Here is a 16,375-nt window from a genome sequence, read left to right as displayed (position 1 = left end):
ACCCCCCACCGCTGCACCGAACACCGCGCTGACTCCCCGCCCCGGCCCAAGCGGCTGAGCGGCATCTGCGTGACCAGGCCACACTCTGGCATCACCGTGCTTACAGAGGGGCTCAGAGCTGCCTGCCGTTTGAGGCATCCGTGGCAGGGACCACAGGGGCAGGGGGCGGACCACCAGCTACCTGGACTGGAACACACCTCCCTCCCACGGGGGCCACCTGGGAATGCCAGAACACGTCCGCCCGGCACGGGGTTCCTGGACCGTGCCGGCACCTTCCCCCCAGGCCCTGAGGACCAGGAGAAGGCTGAGCGGTGGGAGGTGAGGGGGGAGCACACGCCCAGGTGCCTGTGGACGCCACCCCACTGCAGCCCCTTCCTCACGCTGCCTCCCGGCCCCTGTGGTGGTTCTCTGCACAGCGGCACTGGCACGGCTATTGAGGGCTCGGCCTCCACCGGGGACTCGGGGTGGAGACGCTGGAGTCAGAACACCACCAGAAAGTCGCCGTCAACCTGGATTCAAGCACGCAGGTGGGGACGACTGGCCACCAGCTTCCCAGCAGCCAGTGCAAAAAGGGCAACAGGACTAACGGCCAGAGCTCCTGCCGACCAAGCTTCCCTAGTCCAAGGGGACAGCTCAGGGAATGTGTGAACTGGGGGTGGGGGAAGGGAGTCAACGCCCCTTCAGGCCAGAGTGCTGGCCGCGGCGCCGAGGCCTCTGCCAGCGACAGAACCCACAGTCTCACGGCCTCAGACCGCGGCACGCACTGGACCGGGACCAGGGGCTCTGAGAGCACAGGTGCTCCCGGAGTTCTGTCGCGGGGCGAGGGCTGCGACTAGGAAGGCACGGCTCCCCCAGAGGCTCATGGGCCTGGAGTTAGGTGCTTCCCAGGCTGGGCGCACCCAGGGGCCCCACCCGCAGCCTGCACACTTGTGCCGACCCTACCTTCCTGGGGTCCTTCCTGTCCTTGGCGCGGCCGGTGTCCTTGCGTGGGCTCAGCGGGCCGCTCTTGCCGCAGCGGCTGGGCTTGGCAGCCGGCGTGGCGCTGGCGGGCACGGGGGTGGCGGCTGAGGCGTCGTGCAGGAAGATGCGCTCGCTGCGGCGCCGCGCCCACAGGTCGTCGTCGCTGGCCTCGGGTCCTGCCTCGAAACCGTGCTCCCTGGGGCCCCGCAGCTTCCTGGCCTTGCGTCCCTTCTCTGCCACCAGCTTGGCCTTGTCTGGGCTGGAGGGGCCGGGCCCCCGGGCGCTGGGCGTGGGCACGGCCAGGGTGGGCCCCGGCTCCCCCAGCCCCTTCTTGGGCCGCAGCAGCCCGGCAGGTGACTGCTTGCGCACCTTGACCTCGCTCTCGGAGTCCGTGTACTCAAACTCCGTCCCTGCGACAGGAGGGGGAGGGGCTCGTGGACAGGCTCTCCGGGACCTCCGCTCCAACCCGCCCCGCCGGCAGCAAGACCACAGGCCCGTTCCTCGCCGGGAGCCTGGCTGCCCGTGTGGGCGCCTCTCGTGGCTTCCAGGAGAAACAGCGGCCCAGGGACGGAGGAGGACCAGTTTGGCCTTTCCTGCACCCCCTCCGGCTGCCCAGAGCACCTGCTGTGCGTGCAGAGGCCCCGACCACCTGGGCCCTCCCAGCGTCTCCCGTGTGGTCCGTGGAAATCCCAGAGGCCAGGGCAGGTGAGCCGGGTGGGGCCCAGCCTCTGATGAGGCGGGGGAAGCCCACCGAAAATCCCCAGCCTCGGCCCCCCCCCGCCCCGATGCTGTGTCTCAGAGCAGGCAGGCCCTGCCACCACCCGGCCCGAGCCCCTCTGCAGGCAGGGCCACACCAGAGCCCAACCAGCCCCGGGCCCAGCCCGTCCTCCCACACCCAGGCCACTCTCCATCCTTTCCACAGCAGCACCACCTCCCCCAGTATCCACTGCCCAGAGTACCTACTGCCCTCACCCAGTATCTACCGCCCGCAGTACCCACCACTCTGACCCAGTACCCACTGCCCGCAGTACCCACTGCCCTCACCCAGTACCCACTGCCCGCAGTACCCACTGCCCATAGTACCCACTGTCCACAGTACCCACTGCCCGCAGTACCCACGGACGTCACCCAGTACCCACTGCCCTCACCCAGTACCCACCGCCCGCAGTACCCACCGCTCTGACCCAGTACCCACTGCCCACAGTACCCACTGCCCAGAATACCTACCACTCTCACCCAGTTCCATTGCCCACTGCACCCACCGCTCTTACCCAGTACCCTCTGCCCACAGTACCCACTGCCCAGAGTACCCACCGCTCTGACCCAGTACCCATTGTCCACAGTACCCACTGTCCTCACCCAGTACCCACTGCCCGCAGTACCCACCGCTCTGACCCAGTACCCACTATCCACAGTACCCACTGTCCTCACCCAGTACCCACTGCTCTGACCTAGTACCCACTGCCCACAGTACCCACTGTCCTCACCCAGTACCCACTGTCCTCACCCAGTACCCACTGCCCACAGTACCCACTGCCCAGAATACCTACCACTCTCACCCAGTTCCATTGTCCACTGCACCCGCCGCTCTTACCCGGTACCCCCTGCTCTCACCCAGTACCCACTGCCCTCATGCCCACCACGGGACTTTTGCCTCTGCTGTGCCCCCGTCTCACTCGGAAAATGGCTGAGCCCTGTGATGAGACCCGTCACCTGTCGGGCAGCGCTCCTGGGCCCGGGCTCTGTCCTCACAGGGCCACACTGCCGAGGCACCTCCCCCGCCCGCCCCTGGAAACGGGGTGAGTTCTCCAAGCCCGCACGGCTCAAGGCTGGCACACGGCTGTGCCCGGGGGGAGTACATGAGCGAGGGGCTGAGGGCACCCCTCCTGGACAGGGCCCGGATGTCCTCACGACCCCAGCAGCCCGAGCTGAGAGGCCTGAGGCAGCGCCCTATGCAGAAGGACCAGAGCTGTGGTCCTGCCGTGGGCTCTCCCAGTGCGCGAGCCGAGAGGCCGGGGCCCCCCAGGCTGCGGGCCAGGAGGGCTCCTGAGGGCGGCCCAGCCCCACCGCCCTGCCAGAGGCAGCTGCTGCAGTAGGGGCCGACGGGAAACCCGGTGGGAAGGAGTCAGCGGCAGCACTCGACAACCCTTCCCTAACAGACCTCCTGTTGCACTGGCAAACGCGGGCTGGAGGGGTCCGGGTCGGAGCGGGGGCACCCGAGGACAGCCGACAGCCCCCCCCCCCCCGGAACCCTGGGCGTGCATCACCGCCCGCAGACGCACCATGCACACGGCAGATGCGGGGTGGATGGGCAGGATGCAGGGAAGGCTGGGCTCGAGGTGCGAGGACCAGGACCAGGTCCCGTCCCTGCACTAGCCACCCTGCTGCTGGCCAGTCTTGTCACACGCAGGACAGCAAGGGTGGGACACGCGTGGCAAAGAACCAGGGAAGGGAAGTCTTGAAACAGCAGACAGTGCCACGAAAGACCCCCTGCTGCCTAGCCACCCCTGCACAGAGCAGGCCTGGAGCAGCCCCAGCGACGGCAGGAGCCGATCTCGACACGACCAGGGCAGCCACCTAGAAAGAGGCCCTGGGCGCCCGAGCCCCGGCAGGAAGTAGTCCAAGGCAGAGAGAAGACACAGGAAGAGCAGGAAGGGGCAGAGAATGAGAAAGACGAGCAAGGAAACAGGGCCGCCCCCTGCAGCGCCGGGTCCCATACGGGAGCCAGCTCAAGCCCCAGCTGCTCCGCTTCCGACCCAGCTCCCTGCTAACGGCCTGGGAGAGCAGCACAGGATGGCCCGAGTGCCTGGGCCCCTGTACCCATGTGGGAGACCCAGAAGCAGCTCCTGGCTCCAGCCAGGCCCAGTCCCTGCTGCTGTGGGCATCTGGGGCGTAACCAGCGGATGGAGGATCTCTGTCTCTTCCTCTCTCATTAACTCTGGCTTTTAACTAATAAAATAAAATAAAATAAAATAAAATAAACAAATAAATAAGAAGAAATCCTCGAAGAGACCTCAGAGCTGAAGGGATGAAGAGAGGAAGGGAGGAAGGGAGGGCTGGCGTGTGGCGCAGCAGGTGAAGCTGCTGCCCACCGGGCTGGACGCCTGCCCCTCGTATCACGGTGCCTGGGATCAAGTCCCACCTCTGCTTCCGACCCAGCTTCCTCCCAGTGTGCACCTGGGAAGCAATGGCTCTCGTGCTTGGGCCCCTGCCACTCACGGACGGAGTTGCTGGCTCCTGGCTTCAGCCTGGCCCAGCCCTGGCTGTTGCAGGCATTTGGGGAGTCAACCAGGAGATGGAAGCATGCTCTCTCTCCCCCTCACCCCTTGTCACTCTGCCTTACAAATAAATAAGGGGAGAGAGAGAGAGAGAGAGAGAGAGAGAGAGAGAGAGAGGGAGGGAGGATAAGGAAGGCCTGCCTGAGAGCTGTCAGATGGTAACAAGGGTGGGAAACGCCTGAGGCTGGAACGTTCCCCAGGCTGATGCCGGAAGTGTGCAGACACAAGGGGGGAGGTGAGCGCCAGGCAGGACAAACCAAGAAGCCCACGAAGAGGAACTCCGCCGGCGAAGACCACGACGAGCCCACCAGAGCCACAACGCTCGCTCCGCCCACCACTCAGGGGACATCTGGACAGAGGGCCTCCACTCATCACAGACAGAGCGCAGCAGAGAGCACACGGCTCTGAGCTGTGGGGAGAAGCGAGCGCCAAGCCTAAGTCCTCACCCAAGGGGAACACCGCTGGAGAACCATGGTACAGGGGCCCACGGCGCGGTGCGGAGGGCGAGCCCCCAACTGCGGCGCCAGCGTCCCAGCTGCTCCCCTCCCAAGCTGGATCCCTGGTAATGCGCCTGGGAAAGCAGGATAAGATGGCCCGAGTCCTTGGGAGACCCGGATGGAGTTCCAGGCTCCTGGCTTCGGCCCAGTCCAGCTCTGGCCATTTGGGAGCGAACTGGTGGACGGAAGATCTCCCTGTCTCTTTGCTTTTCAAATAAGTAAATAAGTCTTCAGAGAAGAATGAGGGTGGAGAAATATTTCCAAATAAAAGAACACCGAGAAAATCCAATCACCAACAGATCTACAACGTGGCAACGCTGCCGGACACCCTCAAGCTGGAACAACGGCGGCCTCAGGAAAGAGCGGGGAGCAACAGCAGAGGCAAACATCTGAATAAACGCAAAAAGATGAGTTTTCCATTCATTCTCTTTCTAGAGTGCCGATCTGAAGCCAGGAGCTTCTCCCTGGTCTCCCACGTGTGTGCAGGGGCCCAAGCACTTGGGCCATCTTCTCCTGCTTTCCCAGGCCACAGCAGAGAGCTGGACAGGAAGAGGAGCAGCCGGGACCAGACCCAGCACCCATAAGAGATGCCGGCGCCGCAGGCGGAGGATTAACCTACTGCGCCGTGACGCTGGCCCCTCAAATAAATAAATCTTTAAAAAAAATAAATCACGGTGAGATGCCCCGGATGCCTCTTCACACCGAAAGGAGACAGGGGAGCTGGTGAGGACGTGGGGTAATGGCGCCTGGGGCAGCCGCCTGGGGTGACCCCTCCAAAGGCCACACGAGGTCAGCACCCCACTGCTGGGCGCACACCCAGGAAGACTGAAACCCTTCCCCCTCACAGAAAGCTCCACACAGAGCCACAGGAGCGTTACCATAAACGCCTAGGAAAGGAAGCAAATGAGAACACCCACCGACCGCTGATACGCGGCGCCTGGCACAGCTGCAGAACGGGTGTTTCTCGGCCATAAAAAGAAAGGAAGCTGAGACACGGCGCGGCGTGGGCGAGCCCCGGACCAGCACGCCAGGTGAGAGAAGCCAGACGCGGGGCCTCCTGGCACGGGGCTCCATCTGCGCGGCCCGTCAGCACCCGTGCACCCAGGGACAGGGAGAGAGGGGCTGTGCGGGCCGCGGGCCGGGAATCGGGACAGACTAGGCGGGCAGGTCTCTCTGCAGAGAGAGGGGTGTGAAACCACAGCGTGCTGACGGCTGTACACTGGACACGTTCCGCCAATCTCACGGAACTATGGCTCGAAGGGATATAGATACACACACGCATTGTAAAGATTTACCCATTTATTTGAAAGTCAGAGCTATACACAAGAGACAGAGACAGAGAGAGAGAGAGGGCGGGAGGGAGGGGTGTCTTCCATCTGCTGGTTCACTCCCCAGATGGCCAGAACAGCTGGGGCTGAGCCAGGCCAAAGCTGGAAGCCAAGAGGTTTCATCAGGTCTCCCATGTGGGTGCAGGGGCCCAAGCCCTTGGCCATCTTCCACTGCTTTCCCAGGCCATTAGCAGGGAGCTGGATGGAAGTGGAGCAGCCAGGACTTGAACTGGCGCCCACAGGGGATGTCGGTGCTGCAGGCGGAATCACAGCACTATCCCAGGAATACGTTTTATGATATAAATTAAATCTTAACAAAACTGATTTTTAAGGGGGTAGATTCCAACTCAACCCTTCCGAAAATTACATCAAATGTCAATAAACGCTCCAATGAAGAGACAGAAAATTTCCGAAAGAAGTTTTAAAAAGACGCAACTAGGAATGAACTAGCAGATGGAAGATCTCTGTCTCTCTGCCTTTCACATCAAAAGATGTATTTTATTTATCTGAAAGGCAGAGTCAGAGAGAGAGCGAGAAAGAGAGACAGATCTTCATCTACATCATCACTCCCCAAACGGCCGCAACGGCTGGGGCTGGGGCTGGGCCAAGCCAAAGCCAGGAGCCAGGAGCTTCCTCCAGGTCTCCCACATGGGTGCAGGGGCCCACGCAGTTGGGCCATGTTCCACTGCCTCCCCAGGCGCATTGGCTGGCAGTCTGAGTGAAGTAGAGCAGCTGGGACTTGAACCAGCACCCATATGGGAGTCAGAGCTGTAGGCGGCTTAACCGCCTACATAACGCCGGCCCCTAAAACTTAAAAAAAAAAAAAAAAAAAAAAAGCAGACCTGATGATGTGTGGTCTACAAGAGACTCACTTTTAATACGAAGACAAAGATGCACGGATGGATAGAGATCTAACGTGGAGACGGCGAGCGTAAGGTTGGAGTGATCGTTCAACACCACGCGAAACGGATCGGAGACAAGGCGGATTACCAGAAAGGGGAAGGGAACCTCCCGACCACTAAAGGATCCTTCAGGGGGAAAGCAGCAATGGCCTGTGTGCGTGTGCCCGCGGAGCTTACACACCAGAAGCCAGAGCTGGCAGCAGCCGTTAAAAAGAGAAACCAGAATTGTGTCATCACACCTGAAGCTTCTTTTCTGTTTGTTTTGTTTTGGAAGATTTATTTACTTGAATGTCACAGCTACAGAGAGAAAGGGAGACACACAGAGAGATCTTCCATCTACTGGTTCGCTCCCCCAGATGGCCACGATGGCCACCAGGAGCTTCTTCCAGGTCTCTCACATGGGTGCAGGGGCCCAAGCACTTGGACCGTCCTCCGCTGCTTTCCCAGGCCACAGCAGGGAGCTGCATCGGAAGTGGAGCAGCTGGGACATGACCCGGCGCCCATATGGGATGCCGGCGTCACAGGTGGAGGATTAACCAGCCCCCAGAGCTGGAGACTTCAAATGCCTGTCTCAGCTCTGGGGAAACCTGGACAAAAACCCAGAGGAGACAGAGATCTGGACACGGCACGGCACAGTGACGTGGTGTTTGTACAACCCTGTGCTCAGCAAAGCCAGGACACACGCGATCTACTGGGCACTTCCATCTTCAACCCCAAATCACTGAGCGTGTCTGAACCCCAGCCCAAGTTCAACGAGAAATCAGGCACAACAAGAAAACCAGCTAACTTCCCCCAGATGTTTGGGAAGTAAACAACCCTCTTCCACATAATCACCCGGTCAACGGAGAAACCACAAGAGAAATTAGAAAATATTTGGCATCTGGAACGAAAACTCAACAACCTGTCAGAATCTATGAGACTCAAACCTCAGAAAGTGAAGAGGGAGGTTTAAAGGCCGGAACATCTCTGTGAGGAAGGAGAAGGCGGCTACCAATCAGTGAGCTAAGCTTCCGGAAGTGGCAGAGAGAACGGAAGCAGAGAGGGGGAGCAGGGATCGGTGACACCGACAACAGCTTCCGGCCGGGCTGATGAAGAACCCACAGTGAGAAAGGAGACATCACAACCAACGCTTCAGACCTGACACGCGTGAGACAGGCGCCCTCCGCACACGCTGCAAGCTGCGTGGGCGCTGTGCAACATCGGGACAGCAAGTGCTAAGCTGAGGCTGCCATCATGGCCGGGGGACTCGGGCCAGGATGCTGCCGGCTGAGGCTGCAGGACAGGGGGCAGCCAACCCCGGCCGTACTGGCCAGCCAGGCCTGAAGCCCAGGGCTGGGCTGGGCCTGGAGGTGGCAGAGGGTGGGAGGGCAAGAGGGGGAACAGGGGAAGGTAGGCGCAGGGCCTGGAGCCTGGGGTGGCGCTGTGGCTTTGGTTCTGAGCCTGTGGAACCATGAAGCCAGGCGCGGCTCAGGGAGCCCTGCGGGGCCAGCAGGGCAGTGCCGTGGTGCCCAGGAGGACAAAGGACACCAGAGAAGTCAGCAGAGCCCCTGCCCCACTGCGGCCCAGTGAGAGCAGGAGCGGGTGAGAATGGCACCAGGGTGAGCCCTGGGCGGCTGCCTCAGTTTGCCCGTCTGCAGTGGGCTGGGTAAGCCTGGCCCCAATCTTGGACTCCTCTGGGCCTCAGTCCCAAGCCACGGTGGGCCTGCCCCTCTCCACCACCACTGAGCTCACTCGCTGCCCAGCCCAGCCCAGCCCAGCGCCCGTGGCCAGGGAGGGAGATGCACCTCCCGTTCCCTCACTCAGCCAGGGCGACACGTCAGCGGCCTCCCTGATGACCCTGGCCAACACAGGACCCTCCTGGGCTCCCACACCTGCTCCGCACAGCGGTGGAGACCCTGCCCACTCCCCAGCTCTGCCCTGTCTTGTCTCAGGGCCTCGGTTCCCTCCCTGCAGCCGGGGAGGGTCGACACTCACCCATCAGGCTCTGCCGCTCTTCCTTTTTCCGTGCCTTCTGCTTGGCCTCCAGCTGCACCACGGACAGCGACGGCCCCACCGTGGGGCTGGGGAGGGCGCTGGCCGCAAAGCGAGCCAGCAGGCCCAGGCCACTCTCCTCCAGGCCTGGCGACAGGGCCCGCTCCCGGGCGCCCAGCCGATAGCCCCCAGCGGCCTCGGCTTCCTGCTCCTCAAACTCTTCCTCGTCCTCCTCCTCCTCCTCGGAGCTCTCATCTGGCGTGCAGAAAACAGGGAGCAAGTCAGACCCCGGCCTCGGTGCGTGCCATCCCCACTCGACTCCAGCCTGACCCTCGGTCCTCACCAGGGGCCACCAGGGGAGGATCCAGCCCTAGCCCATGGTCCCGCCCACAGGCCCCACCAACAGAGTCCTGGACAAGGGCCTCCTGCTCAGCCCAGATTGGGCGTCAGGGTGGGCTTCACAGGGAGTCCCAACATGCACCTGTGCTGTGGGCAGGGGGACAGACACACGACAAGGACTGGAGACAGCGCTCTCCACAGTCTCACACGCACACGCACACGCACACACACACACGCACACGCCCCGACATAAACATGGAGGCTGAAAAGGAAGCAGGAGAGAAGGAAAGGAGGCGGAGGGAGGTTGGGGCTGGGGGCACTCAGGCTGGGGCTCTGGGCAAGGCGCCTGGGGGCTGGCGGCAGGCGAAGGTGGAGTCCGGGCTGTTGCTGGGGGCGGGGCCCCAGGAGCCCAATGCTAACTCCGATTGGCATTCTCGTGTTGGGGAGTCCCTCGTTGGGCAAGTTCTCTGCCCTCAGCCCTCAGCCCTTACTATCGCATCTGTGGCTTGGTGAGCTCCCAGCCCGCTGGCCCAGCTACAGCAGGGTCTCCCGGGATCCCATGTATGCTGGACAGTGTTTTGCAGGCTTCAAGAGGATCAAACAGGAAGTAGCACCACCCCCTGTGACCTGCAGAGAGGAACCGTGTGGTCCTACAAGCTGGCTACCTACAAGATCTCCCCCAGTAGCTAGTCCTGCAGCTCCCTCCCACCGCCCACTCCCTGAGGCGGAGTGGGGCAGAGCCGGCAGGGAGCTGGCAGGGAGAGCTACCTGCACAAGGACCAAGCCCTCTGCCCAAGAGGACATAGCCCAACTGACCCCTGCGGGGGAGATGCCGCAGCCAAGGAGCCGCCAAAGGGCAGGGGGCCCGGGGCACCCATCCACCTGCGGGCCTGACTGCTAGGGAGAGTGCCCTGGGCGGCTGGCCTGGGCGCGGAGGGAGGGCCACTCCGGCCAGCAGGAAGAGGCAGGAGGCCACACTTCCTTTCCAGGCAGCCAGCAGTCTGGGCTGTGGGACGCAGCCTGGGGGTACACACGGCCAACTCCACATTCTCCTGCCGACACCCCACTCAAGTGCAGCCAGAGGGCAGAGGCTCTGTCTGCCTACCCATTCGCAAGGGAGCCTGCCGGCCCCCGCTGGGCGGGGGAGGCTGGGGTGGGGGGTGGGGTCTGTAATAGGGTGGGAAGGGAGGAGGCAGGGAGAGGGAGGGTTTGTTACGAGCGGTGACAGGCGGGACACTGGCAGGAGCGATGGATGAAGCAGGCGGGGGGCAGCAGGGGCAGGCAGGCAGCGCACACTTGCGACCATTCACATGGCGACGTCACATGGCTGTCTCCGCCCCAGCGGGCCACAGCGGCAAAGCAGGCTAAGTGTAGGCAGACTTTCCACAGCGCCTGGGTCCCCACAATCAGGCCTCCCTGGGGTGGGCCAACTGGAGCAGGGTGGCGGGCAGGGGGCTGGCCGGGGTGGGGGCACGGGGTTGGATGCGGGACAGGGATCTCCCCTCCCCCGCTAAGACATCCTGCCCCGGGCCGCTGGGGTGTGAAGACTCCAGGACTCGCAGCCGGAGGGCGGGGGGGCGGGGGGGGGGGTTGGCTCTGCGCTTCCAGGGGTCGGCAATGCCCACATCAGACTCCGGGAAGCCAGCGGCAGGCCGTCCTGACACCTCGGAGTAAGTAAAACACTCAGAAGGCAAAAGCCAAAAACAAAAACAGGTTCCTCCGCGCCTTCCCCTCCTCCCTGCTGCCTCCCACGTGGCCCGTCTGCCCGAGGCCAGGGTCCGCAGGGGCAGGGGGGGACACAGGGCCACGAGGATGGAGAAAAAAACCTCCCAGGAGTCCTTCACACCTGAGCCAAGGGAGCTTTGCCAAGGGCAGGGAGGGGGAAAAAGTCCCGGCAAAGCAGCCCATGGAAATGCAGAAAAACTTTTACTGTGGGTGAAAAAATGTTTTAGATCTTGGCTCATTTCAAGGGGTTGGCGGTTTCGACTCGGTTTGGTTTTCCCAAAACCCGGTAAAATGCGGAGCGATCTGCTGCTGCCAGACCCGGCGGGGGCGAACCCCGGGGAGGGGAGATGTAGAGGGGGCACAGAGAGAAGAGGGTTTTGCCTACCTACGGAGCAACGAGCCAGGCTCGCACCCAAGCTCAGTGACCCGCTGCGCCGTCTGCCCTACTCCCAGCCTTCGCTTTGCGTCCAGAGTGCAGCGTGAGAGCAAATGCAAGAGACCGAAACAGACATTCAAAGCATCATGGGTAGGGGTCAAGGGTGAAGGTATGGTCAAGCTGCTGCGAGAAAGCACACACTGGAAAAGCCAAGCCAATTAAGTGTTTTAGTACCGGGGTCGGCGAGGCCCTATTACCCAAATATCCCTTTGGAGACCTGACCAACGGTCTGCTCGCTCGCAGGGGCAGGCGGAGCGGCCGAGCCCCCTCCCCTCCCCCGTCTGGGCTCTGCCCCCTGACACGGCTGTAATCCAGCCCTGAGCCCAACAGCCCCTTCCTCAGTGGGTCTGGGGGCTGCCTGCCTCTCGGAGCTAGGAACACCTGGGAGCTAGAACCCTGGCTGAGGGCAGCGTGGGGAGTGGCAGGGGGCCCCAGCCCGGCCCAGGCGGAGGGAGCAGGTGGGGAGGGGTGGGCGGACGGTGAACCGACCAGCTCATCCACGGAGGGCTGGCCGGTGGTTAGTGGCCTCTTCTCGCTCAGGAGACCGTGAGCCCCAAAGGGCATCGGCCTCCCTGCGGCGCCATCTCCCGGTCACCCAACTGGGAGGGAAAATGGGGGTGAGGAGGTGGACCAGGAACTAGAGGGCAAGGTTGGAAAATGAGGGCGCTGTTCCAGGTCCAGGGCCTGGGCCTGGTCATGTCCAGGTTTCCCAGGATACCGCAGGCCTTCCTCGGGGGGCAGCTGACGCTGTGGCACTGGGGATCCCCACGGGTGGGCCTGACGGGCACTCGGCCCCAGAGCAAACCCTGAAGCCGGGGCCGGGAGACCTTATGAGGATTCCCTCGCTCCCCTTTCTTGGGCCTGGGGGGCTCGGCCGCTCCTAGCTCCACAGCACAGTTCTGATGTCGGGGGGGCAGAGGCAGCACGTGCCCAGGAGCTGGGGAGCCTGACCCCTTCTGGGGAGACCGCCACAGGCCTGGGACTGGCGGGCCAGCGCCCTCAGCGTGGCAATGAAGCCAGTGCTTTCGGACGCAACCAGGGTGTCTGCGGGGCTTGGCCCTGCGCCACCTACGTGAGAACACAAGGGCTCGTCAACGGACATTTTCCAAACACAGGCGAAAAAAGAGAGCTTTTAGAAAATAAGACACACAAGCAGCTTTAAAAAAAAAATGCTGCTGCCGTGACAGCAGCTGACTTTAAACCTGAAAAATGAAATGAATGCCAGCAGCTACCAGGGATATTTGAATAATAGAGAAAAGCATCTCTACTCCTGGGGGAGGGGGAGGGGAGGGGAGGGGAGGGGAGGGGAGGGGAGGGGCGGATGAGGGGAAGCGTCACCTAACACCTAGTAAGGACACAGCAAGAGAGACAAGGCACACGGGTTTAGTTAAAAATGAACTCGATATGTTTAATAGAGCTTGGTATTACCAAAATTGTGGTACAAACATCAAGTCACACGCCCACACGACAGAATTCCATTTACAGAACGTTCCTCGGGAGGCCTCCCGCGGGCCCGTGCCGAGGGGCCCGGCCCAAGCCTGTGGTCTGGGTGGGCAGAGAGGGGAGAGGGACACGGGCAGGGGAGGAGGGCGGAGAGGAAGGCGAGAGCGGAGGAAGGCAGAGGCCCGAACCCGGTCCACGTAAAAGCTCCAACAGAGCTGCTCAGTGACATCATCACAATGATACAGTACAAATAAAAAACAAAAATAAAAATCAGTAGGCAGTAAGGCAGGCTACGCTGCCAAGAACCCAGACGGCTGCCTTCCCGCGGCCCTCCGAGCGGACGGCCGCGGCGCCCGCCATCTCTCCTGCACGCTCGCTCGCTCTCACTCACTCTCGCTCGCTCGCTCTAGAACAGGAAAGGTATTTTGTGTTTGGAGCTAGTAACCTTGGTCAAACGAGTCCTCCGAGGAGTCGCTGAAGGAGGAACGGGCCTCGGCCTCCCGGAGCAGCAAACAGAACGGCTGCTTCCTGCCGCCGGCCGGCTTGGGGTTCAGAGTCCGGGGGCCCGCCAGGCCCCGCTTGCTCAGCTTGGGGCCTGCGGCCGACTTGCTGCTCTTTGTCACCATGCCACACAGGATGGACGACGTCAACTTGGAGCTGGAGGGGCCCTGGGCCGACCACTCGTCCTTGAGGAGCTCCTCGTCTTCCTCGGAGTCCGTATCTGTGGTCAGAGCAGTTGTTAGAGGTGAGGCGCGGGCGTGGGCGCGGGCACGGGGCTGGCACTGCGCCGCACGCAGCAGTTCAGAGAACACGCAGGCAGAGGCCACACGAAGGCTGCCATGCCCTCCCTGGCCTGGGCTCTCGCCTTCACCGGGGAGGCCTCCAGGCTGCGGGCCCTGCCCAGCATCACCAGCAGCCACGGCAGCCTGGGCAGGCCCCGGGCAAAGCGGGCACTGCCACACGGTCCCTGTCTACCCTATGGGATCGCACGTGGGCCAGCGGCTCCTCTGTGGGAGAGCTGTGGCCCAGGGCTCCGAGAACCAGTCACACCCATCTCGGTGCAACTCCCCGCGTAGGTAGCCTTCCAAGGACGAGGAAGGAGCGGGCAGAGCGCTGACACCAAGGAGGCTGACAAACGGTGCCACAGCTGGAGCCTTCCACGCCAAGGCCACGGGTGCCAATCCTCCCGGACGGCAGCCATCATCTTCAGAGAGGGAACCGGGCAAAGGGACACAGCCATGGCCCCTTCCAACCCCAACCCAAACATACACCATCTCCACCTGTCTTACCATCGGGCTGCTGAGCAAGACGGGAGGAAGACGCCACAACCAACGACTGTAACCCTGCCCTGGTAAAAACCCACTCCACACGGCAGACGTTAACGGGCACAGCTGCCGCTCCGGCAATGCCACGGCCGAGAGAAACTACACCCGGCGGGCGGGGGAGGGTGGCTGCCCCCACATCTACACTTCCCACTACAACCCAGATTCCCATTCTAGGAAGGCCTGGTAACCCGGGGGGTAGGACAAGGTCAAGTCCCACCAACCTGCCAGCCCCTGCCGGCCTCTGGCCATCGCTCTCCCTCCCATGCTCCTGTGTGCGAGCCCTGGGGCACATCCAAGGCCACAGAGCCAGTGTGAGACGCCAACCACAAAACCCACCGGGCACACCACCCACCCCCTGCAACCCAGGCTCAAGAGGCAAGAGGGTGCCATTCCCTCTTCCATCGCAAGAGGGCGCCATTTCCTCTTCCATCGCTGCCCACACAGCTTTGTGACCAGGAGGGGACGCGCACTCCCCGCAGCTAGGCACATCCACCGACCAGCTGGTGAGGGCCCGCTCACTTCCTGGCTGCAAGGTTCGCCTGCTTCTCTCCCCTGGCAGGTGCCGACCAAGGCACGCTCCCTCTCACGCAGGAGAAAGCCCAGGCACCGAGCTCAATCAGGCCCCTCCACACCACCTACAGGTTGGGGGGACGAGGGAAGACTCTGCCAGCCACCAACCAGGCCGCGCTCACAGACCACCACCCCCTTTGGAAAAACCCAAGGCACAGTGACCCCCTCGCCCGGCTTTCTAACCGCAAAACTAGCAGCCGGCAACGAGGCCCTGACCCTGGCCGTCTGCTGTGCCCACACCCGGCCAGGCCCCAGCCAGGCCCCTGACCCCGGCCATCCACTGTGCCCACACCCGGCCAGGCCCTGGCCAGGGCCCGGCCGGCGCTCCCGGCCACGCTCATCTGCAACACAGGACCAGAAGCCGAGACCACCTCCCACGGCACCTCCTCCCAAACAGGCCGCCTGACCCACGCCCACCGGCCCACCAGTCCTGGGGGCCCAGGAGCCCAGGGCCAACCCCCACCCCCACAGGCACTCCCCAAACAGTAGCTGAACCCCGGGCCAGCCACCCCCGGAGCTCGCTTCCAGCGGCACAGCAGGGGGTGCCTGCATTCCAAGTCCATACACTCCTGTATTTTCTTAAGAACACAGGCCCTTGGCCAGCGCCGTGGCTCACTAGGCTAATCCTCCGCCTTGCGGCACCGGCACACCGGGTTCTAGTCCCGGTTGGGGCGCCGGATTCTATCCCGGCTGCCCCTCTTCCAGGCCAGCTCTCTGCTGTGGCCAGGGAGTGCAGTGGAGGATGGCCCAAGTGCTTGGGCCCTGCACCCCATGGGAGACCAGGAGAAGCACCTGGCTCCTGGCTTCGGATCAGCGCAATGAGCCGGCCGCAGCGGCCATTGGAGGGTGAACCAATGACAAAAAAGGAAGACCTTTCTCTCTGTCTCTCTGTCCACTCTGCCAGTCAAAAAAAAAAAAAAAAAAAAAAGAACACACGCCCCACTTTTTTGCACCTGACATTCAAACGCCTCTTCCCGGCCTTCCCCAAGGAACTGGACAGGGCCCATGACGGCGACGGCCAGGGCCTGGGCGCCTCCCGGAACACACAGGGCTGGCAGCCCCGAGCCGGCCACACCCTCCGCACCTGTCCACCCAGGCCACAGAGCGCCCGCCCCCGGAATGGGCCGATCTTCCAGGACGGTGCCCCCCCGGGGACCCCCAAAGTCCGCGGAAGCCGGCGGAGCCTGGGCAGCAAAACCACCCTGCACCAAGGTAACTCGTTCACGCGCTCCCACCCCACCGGCTGCCCGGTCCGGGCGCCTCGCACGCAGTCTCCGGGCGACCGCACCGCACTCGGCCCCGGGGGGGGGGGGGGGGGGGGGTCCACGGGAAGAAGGTTCTAGACGCCGGCGAGCCTGACCCGGCCCGTTCCAGGACAAGTCTCCCGCGACCTCAGCTCCTCAGCAATGGCGGCGAGCTACCGTGCGATAACGCCCCACGCACGCTCTTCCCACTAAGCCCTGGCCGCCTCGCCGCGCGCGGAGACAACAGCCAGCCTCCTGAGGGCAGGCGCACGCCGTCATCTCTAGGACCCCCAGGGGCAGTCGCACTCCGGGACTCTCTAGGCCCCGTAACGCGCACTCTATGACACCTAAGGCCTC

At 63.0% G+C, this 16,375-nt stretch overlaps 1 protein-coding gene across 2 annotated transcripts in view; it reads right to left on the bottom strand.

The window, feature by feature from the left end:
- TNRC18 (trinucleotide repeat containing 18) overlaps nucleotides 1-16,375 on the bottom strand; it is a 74,164-nt gene that overhangs the window by 13,103 nt on the left and 44,686 nt on the right. For both annotated transcript variants that reach the window (XM_062180448.1, XM_062180449.1), the window contains 3 exons: nucleotides 13,325-13,600; nucleotides 8,940-9,191; nucleotides 943-1,370 (listed from right to left, as the gene is read on the bottom strand). In XM_062180448.1, coding sequence (XP_062036432.1) covers nucleotides 943-1,370; nucleotides 8,940-9,191; nucleotides 13,325-13,600 — 956 coding nt within the window. The remainder of the gene's footprint in view (nucleotides 1-942; nucleotides 1,371-8,939; nucleotides 9,192-13,324; nucleotides 13,601-16,375) is intronic.

Source organism: Lepus europaeus, chromosome 21, assembly GCF_033115175.1.
Source record: "Lepus europaeus isolate LE1 chromosome 21, mLepTim1.pri, whole genome shotgun sequence".
Taxonomy (NCBI): Eukaryota; Metazoa; Chordata; class Mammalia; order Lagomorpha; family Leporidae; genus Lepus; species Lepus europaeus.
Note: the sequence above shows the minus strand (reverse complement) of the source record. Positions and strands in the feature narration are given on the sequence as shown.